Raw genomic sequence first — 18115 nt, 5'->3', positions numbered from 1 at the left:
CCGCCAGTTCAGATCTACGGTCTAGAAACCCTTATGGAATCCCTGTATCTGCCTTGAAGAACCAAGAAGGTAAAGAATGAGATCGGTTTCAGACAGATCCTTATTGCCATCAACATTAGGGGGACGTCTCAGTCACTACATAAGTTCCTTGGTCAAATGCAAGTAGAAAACTGTCCCTGTCAGTTTTGGGCAAGCGTCCTGCCGTCTTCTGCCCATCCAGCTTTGAAATCCATAAAGTACATCGAGATCCCATGTCTCGGTTCATGTCCCGTATTATTGCAGATTTAATGGAAGAAACAGTTACCAAAATATATAAGCTTAAGTCTAGAAGGAATCAACAAGCCAGAAAATGAGAGTCGCTGCCAAGATACTGTCCTTATGTTTCCACCACCTCTTCATCCATCAGTGGGATTTCTGTCAGGAGGAAAACAAACATGGTTATCAAGAGGATGGGTCCCATCTATCAGAAGCTCTAGGTATGAAGAACATTCAAAATTATGAGCAGGAAGTTGGAGGAACACAGATGCAGGTCAGACGCACAGGGGAGGTGAGAGACTGTGCTCTGTGCAGCAGCCTGCTGAATGGAGAAGTAGAAATGACTGGTTGGCTATATCCTTACTTCATCTACAGGAGAAGGTTGTCCCCTCTAACAACTACTGTTGTAATGGGACAACCCCTTTAATGGTCAGAGATGGATATATCCATCTCAGAGAGGGCGTTGACCCCACACAGTGATGGGTATATTGGTCATTGGGATTTTCGGGGTATTGCCTAGTATATCCATGAGTTTTAAGTCTCTAATAGTCTGCCAGGTGATATCACTCTTTAAATTTTCCTTACCATCTGCAATGTCTATGCTGGGACTTGTGGTTGCTGTTTCGCTGTTCATATTCTGTGTGCCCGGGGTCCTCATATGTGTCATGGAAGAGGAATGTAATGTATGAGGAAGGTCAGAAGACTCCAACAAACTGTCAAAGGTCTCTGACTCCTCACATAGACTGTCTGTGTTAGGGTTACCAGGATAAGCGGGCGGGTGGGATTCCTCTGTGTGAGATGGGCTCCTCTGGCCAGCAGAGGACATGTAGCCAGGGGGCGTGACGTTGACACCACTGCTGACCGCTTCATCATAGGAGGGAAGCATGACCAAGACACCATCCACCACCACAAAGTCCGGCTCAGCCGAGCTGTCCTGGGGACTTCTAGAGGAGGAAATGAAATAGTTATATTCATTCTAAAGTACCTGTATGTAGTATCTCCACATCAATATCTACCACATTATCTATCTATCTATTTTTTTAAGCGGATTCAAAAAATGAGAAGTTACATCTGTCCTTTATACTTTCTCTCCTTTTATGATCGGCTCCATATTTTGGCTTAAAAAACTGCATAAAAAAATCTGGCCATTTAGCAGGAGGAATAGATGTCGGCTGACAGATCTTGAATGTGTAAGGCCAGCCTTACAGTTTTGCTCCATCATCCACAATGCAGAACAGCAGCTTCTGTATAGACCCTGAACGAGCAGGGAGTGCGGAACAAAATGAGCTTACAACAAAAAAAAAAAAAGGTAAAAAAAAAAAAAAAGTTTGACACATCATTAGATTTCAATGTGATTGAACTAAAGAATACAGGCAATGGCAATATGTAGTTTAGTCTGGAGCATCCCCTCTTCCTTCCACCCCCTACATCTCAGACTATGCCCCCCTGTATGAGACGTTGCAGTGACGGGGGCACACCTTGGGAGAAAATGGGACTTGAACTTAGTCTGGAAACTTCTGGCGATGATGACCAACAGGAGGACGAGGAGAACGCTGCTCGCTGTGAAAGCAACAATCTTCCATGTTGTCAGCATTGTCTCTTGACTGTTCGGCCAGGATTGTTCTACTCAAAGACAAAAAAAAAAAAAAAAAAAAGAAAAAGGGGGCTAAAGCACAATAATAATAATAATAATGATATAGGTAGCCGAATCCTAGAAACCGCTGAATGTAATGCAAGGAGCAGCAATCGCCAATATCGAGGTCACACATGAGACAATCAGGAGATCTACTTTGTCTATAACTGAGGTCTATGATCCTATCCATTCTTTTTGCTAAAACTGGGATTAGATCTGGGATCCATCTTCTTTTTAGAAAAAAACTATGGAACATTTCTCCTTTAAGTCACCATTTATAGAATTTTGAAGGCCCGATAGATGACCCAACACACAGTCAAACAGCTAAATACACTTAGAAAGGCCATGGATTCTTTTAGCACATACAAGGATCAACCATATTGAGGTTTTAAGCTTTACCCGAAAAGGTACAGTTGTTACAAAAGTAAAAAAGAGAGACAAGGTAACGGTTAAAGGGGTTGTCCGAGTTATTTTTTTTATTCTTTCTATGTTTCTAACTAGGCAAATGTAACAGCTTTCCAATTAACTCACTTTATCTCCAGGGGCTGGTTTCTCCGATTTCACTGAGGGTCACATGACCTGTGATGTCAGCTTCTCTCCCTGCTCTGATAATGTTAGTGCACAAGCCTGAGAGATCTGTACACCAGACCTGACTGTGCTGGCGACGCCCCCCCTGCACTGCCAGCTGCTGCTTATTGCTCTCTCCCAGGATTCTTAACCCCTTCAGCTGCACAGACTCAGGGCTGAAGTGTTTACTGTGTTGCTGCAGGCAGTGAGGAGACAAATGCTGGGCACAGGAACTGAAAGAAGTTCTGCAGAGCATTGCAGGTAGGGGGAAGGTCCTGTGTGTATTAGCAGTGTCATTGTACAGCTAGGACTTGTAGTTCTACACATACAACATGCTGCTGAGTCTCCCAGCAGGCAGACATGTCACTCAGGGCAGCACTTGTATTCACTCCCTTAGCAGTGTCATTGTACAGCTGGGACTTGTAGTTCTACACATACAACATGCTGCAGAGTCTCCCAGCAGGCAGACATGTCACTCAGGGCAGCTCTTGTATTCACTCTTTTAGAAGTGTCATTATACAGCTGGGACTTGTAGTCCTACACATACAACATGCTGCAGAGTCTCCCAGCGGGCAGACATGTCACTCAGGGCAGCACTTGAATTCACTCCCTTAGCAGTGTCATTATACAGCTGGGACTTGTAGTCCTACACATACAACATGCTGCAGAGTCTCCCAGCAGGCAGACATGTCACTCAGGCAGCACTTGTATTCACTCCCTTAGCAGTGTCATTATACAGCTGGGACTTGTAGTCCTACACATACAACATGCTGCTGAGTCTCCCAGCAGGCAGACATGTCACTCAGGGCAGCACTTGTATCCACTCCCTTAGCAGTGTCATTATACAGCTGGGACTTGTAGTCCTACACATACAACATGCTGCAGAGTCTCCCAGCAGGCAGACATGTCACTCAGGACAGCACTTGTATCCACTCCCTTAGCAGTGTCATTATACAGCTGGGACTTGTAGTCCTACACATACAACATGCTGCTGAGTCTCCCAGCAGGCAGACATGTCACTCAGGGCAGCTCTTGTATCCACTCCCTTAGCAGTGTCATTATACAGCTGGGACTTGTAGTTCTACATATACAACATGCTGCTGAGTCTCCCAGCAGGCAGACATGTCACTCAGGCCAGCACTTGAATTCACTCCCTTAGCAGTGTCATTATACAGCTGGGACTTGTAGTCCTACACATACAACATGCTGCTGAGTCTCCCAGCAGGCAGACATGTCACTCAGGGCAGCTCTTGTATTCACTCTTTTAGAAGTGTCATTATACAGCTGGGACTTGTAGTCCTACACATACAACATGCTGCTGAGTCTCCCAGCAGGCAGACATGTCACTCAGGGCAGCACTTGTATTCACTCCCTTAGCAGTGTCATTATACAGCTGGGACTTGTAGTTCTACACATACAACATGCTGCAGAGTCTCCCAGCACTCAGGGCAGCTCTTGTATCCACTCCCTTAGCAGTGTCATTATACAGCTGGGACTTGTAGTTCTACATATACAACATGCTGCTGAGTCTTCCAGCACTCAGGGCAGCTCTTGTATCCACTCCCTTAGCAGTGTCATTATACAGCTGGGACTTGTAGTTCTACACATACAACATGCTGCAGAGTCTCCCAGCACTCAGGGCAGCTCTTGTATCCACTCCCTTAGCAGTGTCATTATACAGCTGGGACTTGTAGTCCTACACATACAACATGCTGCTGAGTCTCCCAGCAGGCAGACAGGTCACTCAGGGCAGCTCTTGTATCCACTCCCTTAGCAGTGTCATTATACAGCTGGGACTTGTAGTCCTACACATACAACATGCTGCAGAGTCTCCCAGCAGGCAGACATGTCACTCAGGACAGCACTTGTATCCACTCTCTTAGCAGTGTCATTATACAGCTGGGACTTGTAGTTCTACACATACAACATGCTGCTGAGTCTTCCAGCAGGCAGACATGTCACTCAGGGCAGCTCTTGTATCCACTCCCTTAGCAGTGTCATTATACAGCTGGGATTTGTAGTTCTACACATACAACGTGCTGCAGAGTCTCCCAGCAGGCAGACATGTCACTCAGGACAGCACTTGTATTCACTCCCTTAGCAGTGTCATTATACAGCTGGGACTTGTAGTCCTACACATACAACATGCTGCAGAGTCTCCCAGCAGGCAGACATGTCACTCAGGGCAGCACTTGTATTCACTCCCTTAGCAGTGTCATTATACAGCTGGGACTTGTAGTCCTACACATACAACATGCTGCAGAGTCTCCCAGCAGGCAGACATGTCACTCAGGGCAGCACTTGTATTCACTCCCTTAGCAGTGTCATTATACAGCTGGGACTTGTAGTCCTACACATACAACATGCTGCAGAGTCTCCCAGCAGGCAGACATGTCACTCAGGGCAGCACTTGCATCCACTCCCTTAGCAGTGTCATTATACAGCTGGGACTTGTAGTCCTACACATACAACATGCTGCAGAGTCTCCCAGCAGGCAGACATGTCACTCAGGGCAGCTCTTGTATCCACTCCCTTAGCAGTGTCATTATACAGCTAGGACTTGTAGTTCTACACATACAACATGCTGCATAGTCTTCCAGCAGGCAGACATGTCACTCAGGGCAACACTTGTATTCACTCCCTTAGCAGTGTCATTATACAGCTGGTACTTGTAGTCCTACACATACAACATGCTGCAGAGTCTCCCAGCAGGCAGACATGTCACTCAGGGCAGCTCTTGTAATCACTCCCTTAACAGTGTCATTATACAGCTGGTACTTGTAGTCCTACACATACAACATGCTGCAGAGTCTCCCAGCAGGCAGACATGTCACTCAGGGCAGCTCTTGTATCCACTCCCTTAGCAGTGTCATTATACAGCTAGGACTTGTAGTTCTACACATACAACATGCTGCTGAGTCTCCCAGCAGGCAGACATGTCACTCAGGGCAGCACTTGTATTCACTCCCTTAGCAGTGTCATTATACAGCTAGGACTTGTAGTCCTACACATACAACATGCTGCAGAGTCTCCCAGCAGGCAGACATGTCACTCAGGGCAACACTTGTATTCACTCCCTTAGCAGTGTCATTATACAGCTGGTACTTGTAGTCCTACACATACAACATGCTGCAGAGTCTCCCAGCAGGCAGACATGTCACTCAGGGCAGCTCTTGTAATCACTCCCTTAACAGTGTCATTATACAGCTGGTACTTGTAGTCCTACACATACAACATGCTGCAGAGTCTCCCAGCAGGCAGACATGTCACTCAGGGCAGCTCTTGTATCCACTCCCTTAGCAGTGTCATTATACAGCTAGGACTTGTAGTTCTACACATACAACATGCTGCTGAGTCTCCCAGCAGGCAGACATGTCACTCAGTGCAGCACTTGTATTCACTCCCTTAGCAGTGTCATTATACAGCTGGTACTTGTAGTCCTACACATACAACATGCTGCAGAGTCTCCCAGCAGGCAGACATGTCACTCAGGGCAGCTCTTGTATCCACTCCCTTAGCAGTGTCATTATACAGCTAGGACTTGTAGTTCTACACATACAACATGGTGCTGAGTCTCCCAGCAGGCAGACATGTCACTCAGGGCAGCACTTGTATCCACTCCCTTAGCAGTGTCATTATACAGCTGGGACTTGTAGTCCTACACATACAACATGCTGCAGAGTCTCCCAGCAGGCAGACATGTCACTCAGGGCAGCTCTTGTATCCACTCCCTTAGCAGAGCAGGGGGAGGGGCAGAGATTGTTGTTATTGCAGGTAAACAAAGGGCCAGAAGAGAACCAGGGAAATGAGAAAATAGATATTTTTTTGCCAAAAAATTGCTTAGCTTAGTTATAGATCGCTGACCATCAGATTTACAGTGCTATATCTTTTTTTCCATAACTTGGACAACCCCTTTAAATATAAAAAAAACTGTAAACAGTTATAAAATAAAAGGCAGGTAATAAGAAATGGATCTCACACAAGTCCTTTTACTCCTTGAGGGTAGGAGGAACATGAGAATGTGTTGGCTGACCTCCACAATGTGAGCTGCATTTAAATTTTTTAAACAGGTTCGGGTCAGATTTTTTTTATGTGCAAGTCTGGATGATAACTGCACAGTGGATAATAAGGAGGGAAGGATCTGGATACTAAATTGTTCTAAAAGGAGTCCTCCCCTACAGAGCCTTAATCTCACCATCATCCAGTATGTCTGGGATTACATGAAGAGGCAGAAGGATTTGAGCAAGCCTACATCCAAGAAGATTTGTGGTTAAAGGGGTCATCCAAGACCTATAATGCCTCCCCATACGCCCGGACCCCTCACACATTGTATTTACCTCGCTCCCCGACACCTGCGTCGCTTCTGCTGCCCGCTACATCTACCCGTCACGCGGATGAAAATATCCATCGACGGGAATGAGCCTCCCTAGCATCGCAGGTGACTCTATGGAGGCTTGTCCCCATCGCAGCTATTGGCTCCCCCCCCCCCCCAAATGTTTTCATCCACGTAATGGGGACATGCAGCGGCATAAGAAGCGACACAAGGTAAGTACAATCTGTGTGAGGGGCCCGGGCATATGGGGGAGCATTATAGGTCTTAGATAACCCCTTTAAGGAACAACATTCTTGCCAAGTATCTAGAAGGTGACAAAGGGTGGTCCCACCGAGTATGGATTGGATTTAGATTTCTCTTTTGTTCATTTACTTTTGCACTTTGTTAATTTATTAAAAGAAACTGTTAACACTTCCATTTCCACGCCTGCCTAAAACTTTTGCACGGTACTGTACATGTACATTTGAAGTACATTTTACTGACAACCTACCTGTCTTCTCACAGTAGAGCGGAGATGAGGGGAACCACTCTCCAGACTGGCAGGTGAAGTACTTGTAATCATTGGAAAGCATGTACCCGGGGTCACAGTAAAACTCGATCACAGTCCCGTGTATGTACCGTTCACAGGGCTGAGGGTGACAAATGTAATCTCCATGCGCCACCATCGGGGGAAGGGGACAGACTAAAAGAGAACGCAAAAATAAATAAAAAAATCAGTAACCTATATGTACACTAATACGCAATCGTGCCATAATTTGACAACATCTTCCTGTTCTCGGGAGCCCAGCACATAAAAATTTATAGTCATCATTACACTCAATGGAAGCTGTAAAATATCTATGTACTCAGCTCCCCCTAGTGGCCGCTGCAGGAAAATGCTATGAATCCACATGGGGAGCAGTAGAAGAGGTTCAACATCAGGCCCCCTCTCCCCCAGGGCCCCATAGCAGTTGCAAGGTGTGCCTCCATGGTGGGTACACCAGCGGAATCGTGGAATCTGTCACCAAATGGACCCTTTAAGATTACATTACAAAACTTCATCTGTACCAAGTACGTGGACCCCGATCCTATAATTTGGGGGTACACAGTTTTTGCTTTGGTGCTGCTGCCTTACTACCCTGGGGTCTTTTTTGTTGAATCTAAAGGGGTCAACACGCTTTTGATTTTTGACTTCCTTTAACCCCTTATGTACGTTCACATCCTCTGAAGAAGGTGTGTGTAACAGACGTCAGTGCCCCTTAAATACTGAGCGATGTTATATTAACAGTTGCAGTCACATTTCCCCACAGTGCAGCCCTCCTCACACCAGGTGGCGCTGTCGTGATATAATGCAGCGCCCTCTGGTGGCGCACTGCTGGTAAGACTTGCCCCTTATTTTCAAGTCTGAGGAATCCGGCTTGAATTTACAAAAAATTGTAAAAAGACGTCATAGCTACCTTCCTCGTCAACTGAGGAACGACCCCCCAAAATCCTGTTCCTAAGAAAGTCCCATTGACTTCAAGACTGTTCGCAGGCATGACTCCAAATCAGAGGTGTACTCACCGTTAGGCCAATGTCCGAGGTCCCTTGCCCAGCCAGAAGGATTAAAGAGCACCTATCAGCAGGGTCATCCCTATCAAGCCATGTATGCTGTCTGGTAGGGTTGATCCTGCTCATTAAATGATGCCTGGCTCGTCAAAATTAGTTGGGGTGTTCCCGAGAAAATAAAGACTTATTATTTATGTAAACGAGGGCTTCCATGCCCTCAGGGGCGGGGCTTATCCGCTTAGTGCACCTCATCTTTCCTGTGCTGGCCACACCCCCTCGGTGCACTGGAGCCCTCACTTGCGCTGTATATCACGTGCATTGGGAAATCAGAGCTGACCTAGTCCTCAAGGCTATTTTGGCGTTAAAGGGGTTGCCCCATCTGCCCATTTACAGCATATCGCTCGGAGGCACCATAAACGTCTGATAGGTGCAGGTCTCACCTCTGGGACCCGCTGCTATCTAAAGAATGAGGCCCTTCTGTGAATGAAGAGCATGCTGCACATGCGCGGCATCCTCTCTCCATTCACTGCTATTGGACTTCCGAAAAGTCCCATGTGCGGTCAGCCCCCCATTCACTGCTATAGAACTCGCCTGTTTTCGGAAGCCCCATAGCGGTTTATCGAGGGGGTGGGGTGGCTGCTCATTCGCAGCTTGCTCTCCCAGATAGGAATGGGCCCCAGAGGTGGGACTCGCATCTAGTGGACTTTTTTGGCATAACTTAATAATATGTCATAAATGTGGATATGGAAAAAACAATTTCATGTCACCATTTAAAAAAATATATATTACCCATAAATTCCTCCATTTTTTTGTTTTTACATTGTGCACCGTGCATTGCTCCCTGGTAACTTACAAGGGTCACCACGATAGTGCCGATACCACAGGGGCATAGTTTTTAACAGTTCTGCAAAACACAACCACTTTTTATGGAAAAAAATAATAATTTTACCTTTGCGTTTGTTTTTGTTTTTTTACTTTGCACTTTTTTTTTTACTACAGTATTTATATTTTTAGTACTGCTAAGGGACAATGATTGCTTCTGTAATCTGTGTTGTCCAGCAGTCCATTAGGCCGGCATCTAGGTGGTTATCGCCTCTAAATGACCACCTACCTCCCCCCTCTCAGTCTAACCCTCTAGATCAGGCATCCTTAAACTGTGACCCTCCAGCTGTTGCAAAACTACAACTCCCAGCATGCCCGAACAGCCTACAGGTATCAGCCTACAGCAGGGCATGGTGGGAGTTGTAGTTTTACAACAGCTGGAGGGCCGCAGTTTGAGGATGCCTGCTTTAGATGCTGTGGTCGCTATTGACTGCAGCATTTAAATGGTTAAACGTGTCGGGATCAGAGGTTCTGGAGCATCAGACCGAAACTGATTCAATAATCATCGGAGACGCTTCAGTTTTCTGTAAACATTCCCCAAATAAAATGTTTCTCTATTTCCCGTGTTTCCTGCATCACAAACAGAAAACAATGCGTCTCGCCGCGCGGGAATTATCTTCAGATTAGTAACAGCGCGGCGAGCAGAGCCGCTCTCCCGCAGCACATTCCTCTCTGCTGCGCTCTAGTGTGCGCGCCAGCCCGATCTCATCACATGAAAATGGGGTACATCTCAATATATGCAGTTCCCCCAAGGTGTCTGGGTTTACCTGAATACCGCCATGTATAATACCGCCAAGTAACATGATCATCCTATAAGACTCCTCATAGAAGTCAACAGAGCTGCGTCCACGCTTGTGTGGTGCACTCTCCACTCATTTCTATGGGACTGCCAAAAATAGCCAAGCATGCTATATACTCCCATAGAAATGAATGTGAATGCGAGGCTGCTGTCCATTCACTTTGTGGGTGCGGTTCTGGAGACAGGTGTGAGTCTCGGAGGTGGGACCCACACCTGACTTTGATGGCCTATCGCAGTGATACGCCATCAAAGTCTGAGATGACGAAACCCCTTTAAAGTTAATGATAAATCTTCAGTAAGATGTCACTGAATGTTACTTCACTCAAGTCTGAGATGACACAACCCCTTTAAGTAGAGCTGTATGCAGTGAGCTCCCCCTAGTGGTGGCCTCTAATAACCAGATTTTTTTTTATCATTTAACTCTCTGCTAAAGAATTTGGTGTTCTGTATTAAAGGGGTATTCCCATCTTAGACAATGGGGGCATATCGCTAGGATATGCCCCCATTGTCTGATATATCGAAAATGGAGCGGGAGCGCTGTGGCTGGAGGACCCCAGATTTCCCAGGGTCCGTCCACCACCAAGCGCTAATCCCTGCCTCTCCCATAGAAGTGAATGGGAGCGTGCCGCGCATGCGCGGCCCATGCTCCCATTAATTTCTTTTGGGCAGATGGCAATAGCCGAGCCAGCGCTCAGCTATTTTTGGCGGCCCCATAGAAATGAATGGAGGGCGGCTGCGCATGCGCAGTGCTCTCTCCTTCGCTTTCGGGGCTCCGTTCTCGATATACAATCCTAATCAAAAGTTTAAAAAAAAAATAATCATATTTTACATTGTTGGATCTTAACAAGGTTCCAAATGGAGCTTCAACATGCAGCAATAAGCAATGGGAGTGAGACAAAACATTTTTTGAGCATTTAATTAATTGAAAATAACGATTAAACTGAAACAGGCTGTTTTTCAGCTGATCAAAAGTTTAGGACCACATGCCTTTAAAAGGCCAAATCTGTGCAAAGATGTGGATTCATTGTCATTCTCTGTCAGGTAGTCACACGTTGTGATGGCAAAGGCAAAAAAACTCTCCCTTTTTGAACATGGTCGGGTTGTTGAACTGCATAAGCAGGGTCTCTCACAGCGCGCCATCGCTGCTGAGGTGGGACGCAGTAAGACAGTCATTTGGAATTTCTTAAATGATCTTGAGGGTTATGGAACAAAAAAGTCAAGTGGAAGACCCAAAAAAATTTCATCAGCACTGAGCCGGAGGATCCAATTGGGTGTCCGTCAAGATACTGGACGAACCTCGACCCAAATTAAGGCCCTTACTGGTGCTGACTGCAGCCCCATAACCATCAGACGGCATCTGAGACTGAAGGGCTTCAAAAACAAAAAACGTCTTCAAAGACCTCGTCTCCTTGAACTCCACAGAACTGCTCGTTTGGACTTTGCAAGAGAGCACCAAACATGGGACATTCAAAGGTGGAAGAAAGTTTTATTCTCTGATGAGAGAAAATGTAACCTTGATGGTCCTGATGGTTTCCAACATTACTGGCATGACAAGCAGATCCCACCTGAGATGTTTTCTACGCACCACAGTGGAGGGGGCGCCATAATGGTCTGGGGTGCTGTTTCCTTCAGTGGAACACTGGAGCTTCAGGAAGTGCAGGGGCGTCAAACGGCCGCTGGCTATGTCCAGATGTTGCAGAGAGCATTCCTCATGACTGGGGCCCTCGTCTGTGTGGTAATGACTGGGTTTTTCCACAGGACAACGCTACAGTACACAATGCCCGCAGGACAAGGGACTTCTTCCAGGAGAATAACATCACTCTTTTGGCCCATCCTGCGTGTTCCCCTGATCTAAATCCAATTGAGAACCTTTGGGGATGGATGGCAAGGTAGGTTTACAAAAATGGACAACAGTTCCAGACAGTAGATGGCCTTCGTGCGGCCGTCTTCACCACTTGGAGAAATGTTCCCACTCACCTCATGGAAACGATTGCATCAAGCATGCCAAAAATTTTTTTGAAGTGATTAACAATAACGGCGGAGCTACTCATTACTGAGTTCATGTTTGAAAGTTGGATTTAAGTTTTGGGGGGTTTAGTTTTTTTTTGGAGGTGTGGTCCTAAACTTTTGATCAGCTGAAAAACAGCCTGTTTCAGTTTATTCGTTGTTTTCATTAAATTGAATGCTCAAAAAATGTTTTGTCTCACTCCCATTTCTTCTTGTTGCATGTTGAAGCTCTACTTGGAACCTTGTTAAGAACCAGCCATGCTAAATAGTTTTTTTTGCCATTTTTCAAGTGGTCTTAAACTTTTGATCAGGACTGTAGGTGGGGTCCCAGCGGTGGGACCCGCACCTATAAGACAATGAGGGCATATCCTAGCGATTGCCTGAGATGAGAAAACCCCTTTAACTGAGCCCCCCCCCCCCCCCCCCGTGAGTTGTCCCATGAACTACAGTTTTGAATATTTTTGTAATTGCATGTAATTAATTATTTAGCCTAGCCACTGAGTTACTCAGTATAATGTATCTGTATAGCGCCACCTGCTGTTTGTTCTTTTTCTTATTTCTTTGACCTGCTCACTGAGATGGTCGCACATGCTCAGTTTTATTCTTCTCTTGAGGAGAGAGAGCTGCAGCAGAGAAGACACTCCCCTTGAGCTGTCAGCTTGATATAAATCTAGCAGAGCAATGAACGGACAGATCTCTGGATCCATGTGAGGTCCAGGGCTGGTTCTGGCTTTGTTAGAGATAGATGGTCATGTCCTATATGATGTCTGATTTTTTACTTTTCTTTACACCCATTTAGCTGCTGTGATGCATGGTGACAACCTGTTGGTACAATCTAATTTGGCCTGATTTTTTGTGACAAATCTCCTAGTAAAATGTTCCTGAGCTCTAGATTTATGGTGTTCAGTCCTGCCATGAATCATGCACTCACTGGCATATTGTGTTTTCCATCTGACACCATTAATCTGGCTCCCGGCATCCCACTAATCTACTCTCCGGCGACACTTCAATAATGAGACACACAAAGGCACTGCAGACATGCACATTTCCTCGGTGCGCTCTAAATATCCTGGGCACCAGACAGCTGGCATACCACCACCTGGAAATGGTTAACCGGTACGGTACCCGGGCTACATGGGCATTACATAGGCGCCGTCCCCTTCAGTCTGGTGCGTCGGACAAGAAGCATCTGCTGCTGATGGAACGGGGCTTGCCGAAGAGAGGTGCGAGGCAACTCGAAGACTCATCCGGAGGGGACGTCTCGGCGCTGAGAGCCTCGTACCTTGTACCTCATGCCAAATCCACTTCCGCCCCTTGCCAAATGGGTTGTTGCCATAGTTTAGCAAAGGCTTAAAAAGCAGCGAAGAGATCCTCGCGAATAGAGAAACAAAAAAACAAAACAAAAAAAAGTGGCCGCGCTTGGCTGAGATTTTACTGCGTGTAAAACGAGGACACGCTCCGATTGCAAAAGAGGCATCTGTTCTCCGCAATGAGCACAGATGAACCTCCTCGCTCTGTTAAACAGACGAAGAGTAGAAAGCGTCGGAATGGAACGTTCGCTTTGTAAATCTTTACGGCGCGTTGCGAAAGCGACAGGACACGTCCGATGACAAGCTGTGAAAATGGGGAGCAATCATGGGACGTCGGAGGATACGATTGCGTCTCAGATTGATGCCGCTCTGCTGAGATGCCTTCAATAGCTGCTATTCCGGGCCATTATCCTACTTTACATACGAGGAGGGGGGGGGGCGTGGAGTATAAATCCTGTTTATATGTAGATTGTATACCTCTAGGAGGGAGCGGGTATTTTATCACTCAGCGTGTAGCCCGGGAGCCGGGCTAGAAGCTAGAAGGTAACATGCAGAATGATGGGCCGCCAGGCACCACACATGGTCCACAGCAGGAGCACAGCCACCTCTGGAGCAATGGAATGACATACAGGGGTTGTCCTACTTGGACAACTATTTAGACCTGTTATGTGAAGGATCACTTAGAGGGTGCAGAGTGGAGCAAAGGTAACAAAAAGCGAGTCTGCCCATATTACATGGTATACAGTATAAACGCTCAAAGTCTGACCCATGCTGAAAGAGTAACGGAAAGGGCCGGGCTGACCTGATGTTGGATTGGGCCCTGTGTGATACCTTAAGTAATATCAACATACAGTGACCAAATAATACTAATATAGCATTCTCAAAACCAACATACTAAGTACAAATAATACCACCATACAGTACCCAAATAACGCCACCATACAGTACTCAAATAATGCCACCATACAGTACCCAAATAACGCCACCATACAGTACTCAAATAATACCACCATACAGTACCCAAATAATACCACCATACAGTACCCAAATAATACCAACATACAGTACCCAAATAATACCAACATACAGTACCCAAATAATACCAACATACAATGTCCAAATAACGCCAACATACAGTGCTTAAAGGATAACTGTCAAACATAACGCCAACATACAGTGCTTAAAGGATAACTGTCAAATTTAGACCCTAATTTCAATTTTCATATATGTAGTTACTAATAACATGATATTCCAGAATCAGTTACTATTAGACTGACTTACCCAATATTTAATAAGATTCAGCCCTTAGCAACCAGTCTGCATAAAACTGCAATTTCACTATTTAGTTAAGATGGCCGCCACTGCCCTCACCCTGAGGCTAATCCCGTCTGCCCTCACTAGCCAGTAACAATAGCCCCCCAAAAGTGTCAGTAACCAGAGCCCTCCCCCTAAAGGGTTAATCTCCTGCAGCACAAAGGGGTCCTCTTACCACATGTTTCTTTCATTTATACACAGAGCAGACGGCAGATCTCCCTTCCCTGCTCTGCGCTGCTTCAGCTCTGCATTGTCCCAGTCTGCTGAGTGAGGGAGCGTCTGCCAAGCGCAGGGACAGGGAGAAGTGCACACAGCCCAGGCACTGGTATCAGCTGCTGGGGAGGACCTGGCTCTAATCATTTACTTACAGTCCCTGGCTGTCAGTAATGTGACCTTGCACGCAGCGTGCTTCTGCGTCCTCCGTCCTTCAACACATAGACGGACCCTGCCTAGCAACAGATAGACGGACCTGCCTAGCAACCTGATTTTAAGCACAGGTAAAAGTAGGCAGTACAGGAAACAAAACTGTGGAATTAAGGGGAAACTGAATACACAGTGAAAAGTTGAAATAGGGCCACCAAGGAGATATTAATCACCACAATCCAATACTTCAAAAAAAATATATATATATATGACAGTTATCCTTTTTAAATAATACCACCATACAGTACTCAAATAATACCACCATACAGTACTCAAATAATACTAACATACAGTACAAAATAGCACCACTATACAGTACTCAAATAATGACAACATACAATGTCCAACTAATGCCACCATACAGTATTCAAATAATGCTACCATACAGTACTCAAATAATACCACCATACAGTGCCCAAATAATACTACCATACAGTACTCAAATAATACCACCATATAATGCCCAAATAATACCAACATACAGTACAAAATAACACCACTATATAGTACTCAAATAATGGCAACATACAATGTCCAACTAATGCCACCATACAGTATTCAAATAATGCTACCATACAGTACTCAAATAATACCACCATACAGTGCCCAAATAATACTACCATACAGTACTCAAATAATACCACCATATAATGCCCAAATAATACCAACATACAGTACAAAATAACACCACTATATAGTACTCAAATAATGGCAACATACAATGTCCAACTAATGCCACCATACAGTATTCAAATAATACCACCTTACAGTACCCAAATAATGCTAAGGGCTCATGCACACGACCGTTGTTGTTTTGCGGTCTGTTTTTCACGGATCCGTTGTTCCGTATCTGAGGTTTTTTTTTCTCTGATATAAGTCCTCTTCAGTTCCGTTATTCCACAAAACATATCCGTATGGTTTCCGTATTTGATCCGTTTTTTGTGGATCAGAAACGGAAACAGTAACTTATTAATTACCAAACATATGAGAAATATGGGCTGGGCATAGCATTTCTACAGTATGGATCCGCAAAATACAGATGAAATACGGATGACATACGGATGTGTTCCGTGTGCGTTCCGTATTTTTTGTGAACCCATTGACTTGAATGGGGCCTCGGACCGTGATTTACAGACAATAATAGGACATGCACTACTTTTTTACAGAACGGAAATACAGAAACGGAATGCCCACGGAGTAACTTCGGTTGTTTTTGCGGACCCATTGAAGTGAATGGTTCCGCATACAGTCCACCCAAAAAAACGGAACGGAAGCGGAAAGAAAATACATTCATGTGCATGAGCCCTACTATAGAGTTCTCAAACAGAACCAACAAAAAATATGCAAATAATACCAACATACAATGTCCAAGTAATGCCACCATACAGTACCCAAATAATACCACCATACAGTACCCAAATAATACCAACTTACAATGTCCAAATAATACCACCATATAGTACTCAAATAATACCACCATACAGTACTCAAATAATACCACCATACAGTACTCAAATAATACCACCATACAGTACTCAAATAATACCACCATACAGTACCGAAATAAGATCAATATATAGTGCTCAAATAATATCAACATACAATGTGCAAATAAAACTAACATACAGTGCTGAAATAATACCACCATATAGTACTCAAATAATATCAACATATAGTGACCAAATAATACCAACATTCAATGTCCCAATAATGCCAATATACAGCATCTAAATGATACCAAAATAAACACCTCATGTATCAGAAGATCTGCATTGCTCCTGTAGCAGGAGAGGACGCGCCCTCTGTGACAGCACAGGCCTGCACTGCTTGAGGTGGCTTGCTTTGATGAGACAACCCCTTTAATAGTATGCTGTGCGGTGCAATGCTGCACTATTGGTGGCTATAGCTTGGCCTCCATGTTGCTGCAGCTGCACTGTTGGCAGATTTCCAGTCTATGGGTGGTGGCACACAGCCATGGCCTTGGAAATGGTTCCATGCATTTGGCAGCGGTAGAAGGCGGAGCCTCTGGGAGCAGCGAGGCACAATGGCCCCGCCCTTGTTGCTCCTAGAGGCTCATTTCCATATTACAAAACTGCGGTTTTTTTGGGAACGCAGAAACGGAGGCCGATGGGACCAAGACCATGATCTTCAGCTGTCAAGGTCTCAGGTGAGACGGTTTAGGTCCATGTTTCAGATGACAGAGGCCCTTTAAATCTACTAAATTTGGTAATCTGGTTGTTTGGAAGATTCCAAACCATTCGGTGAGACACACTCCAACAGCGAAAGTAATCCCGAGCATCATGAAAAAGCGTGGAAATCTGCTGAGCATGAAACTGGAGCATTCTTGGAACCTGGTCAGATGCAGCAGATGTGAAGTGACTGGCATGTATGGTATAACATAATAATACTGTTTATTGTGCTTCTAATACCCGCCGCCCCTGCCAAGCCCTGCAGCGTGAGGATGGTGACTTGGACGGCTACAGTACCTTACACAGATGGCACACTAAATAGGAAGCGGTATATATAATCATACTGGGCAGTACTAATAATACCGAGATGAAAGTGTTGGTGGCCAGCCAAGCACCAGGACTATTGCAGCTGCTCCTTCGGATATGTGTGTCTAACCGGTATTTTTGGGGTCTTCTTCCCTCTGCATATTCTTTCTCTCAATGCCTGCTGAGTGGACGCGCTCCTCTTAGTGCCATGCTCTAATATCTGCCCTCCAGCTGCTCCCCCTCCCCTCTCACAGCATGCACAGCCACAGTGAAAGAAACTGCAGCTGCATCTCCCTCCTCTGCCCTCCTCCCTGTCTACTATTTACTATATTACGCTAGGAGATTTTTTTGCTTTTGTCAGACTGTCTGATAATCCAGAATATTTGATACCTGACAACATGCGTTCAGGAAAACTCGCTCCATTTCGAAAGCAATTTCAGTCAGCTCCAAATGAGAAACATATTCTATTGCAGCCACCACTAGAGGGAGCTAACTGCATACATTTATATGCAGAGCTCCATAATAATAATACAGTATGCAGTAAGCTCCTGAGCTCCACCTAGTGGTGGC

The 18115-nt window shown here is 45.4% G+C and overlaps 1 protein-coding gene across 1 annotated transcript in view; it reads right to left on the bottom strand.

Moving 5' to 3' along the window:
- Positions 1-376: 376 nt before the first annotated feature.
- The window catches only part of SUSD4 (sushi domain containing 4), a gene marked incomplete at its 5' end in the record, with an annotated part of 70846 nt that continues 53107 nt past the window's right edge, over positions 377-18115 (bottom strand). The window contains 4 exons of the mRNA XM_044291303.1: positions 377-414; positions 841-1199; positions 1734-1878; positions 7279-7470. Coding sequence (XP_044147238.1) covers positions 377-414; positions 841-1199; positions 1734-1878; positions 7279-7470 — 734 coding nt within the window. The remainder of the gene's footprint in view (positions 415-840; positions 1200-1733; positions 1879-7278; positions 7471-18115) is intronic.

The sequence above is a fragment of the Bufo gargarizans genome, chromosome 4 (assembly GCF_014858855.1).
Source record: "Bufo gargarizans isolate SCDJY-AF-19 chromosome 4, ASM1485885v1, whole genome shotgun sequence".
NCBI classification, from domain to species: Eukaryota; Metazoa; Chordata; class Amphibia; order Anura; family Bufonidae; genus Bufo; species Bufo gargarizans.
Note: the sequence above shows the minus strand (reverse complement) of the source record. Positions and strands in the feature narration are given on the sequence as shown.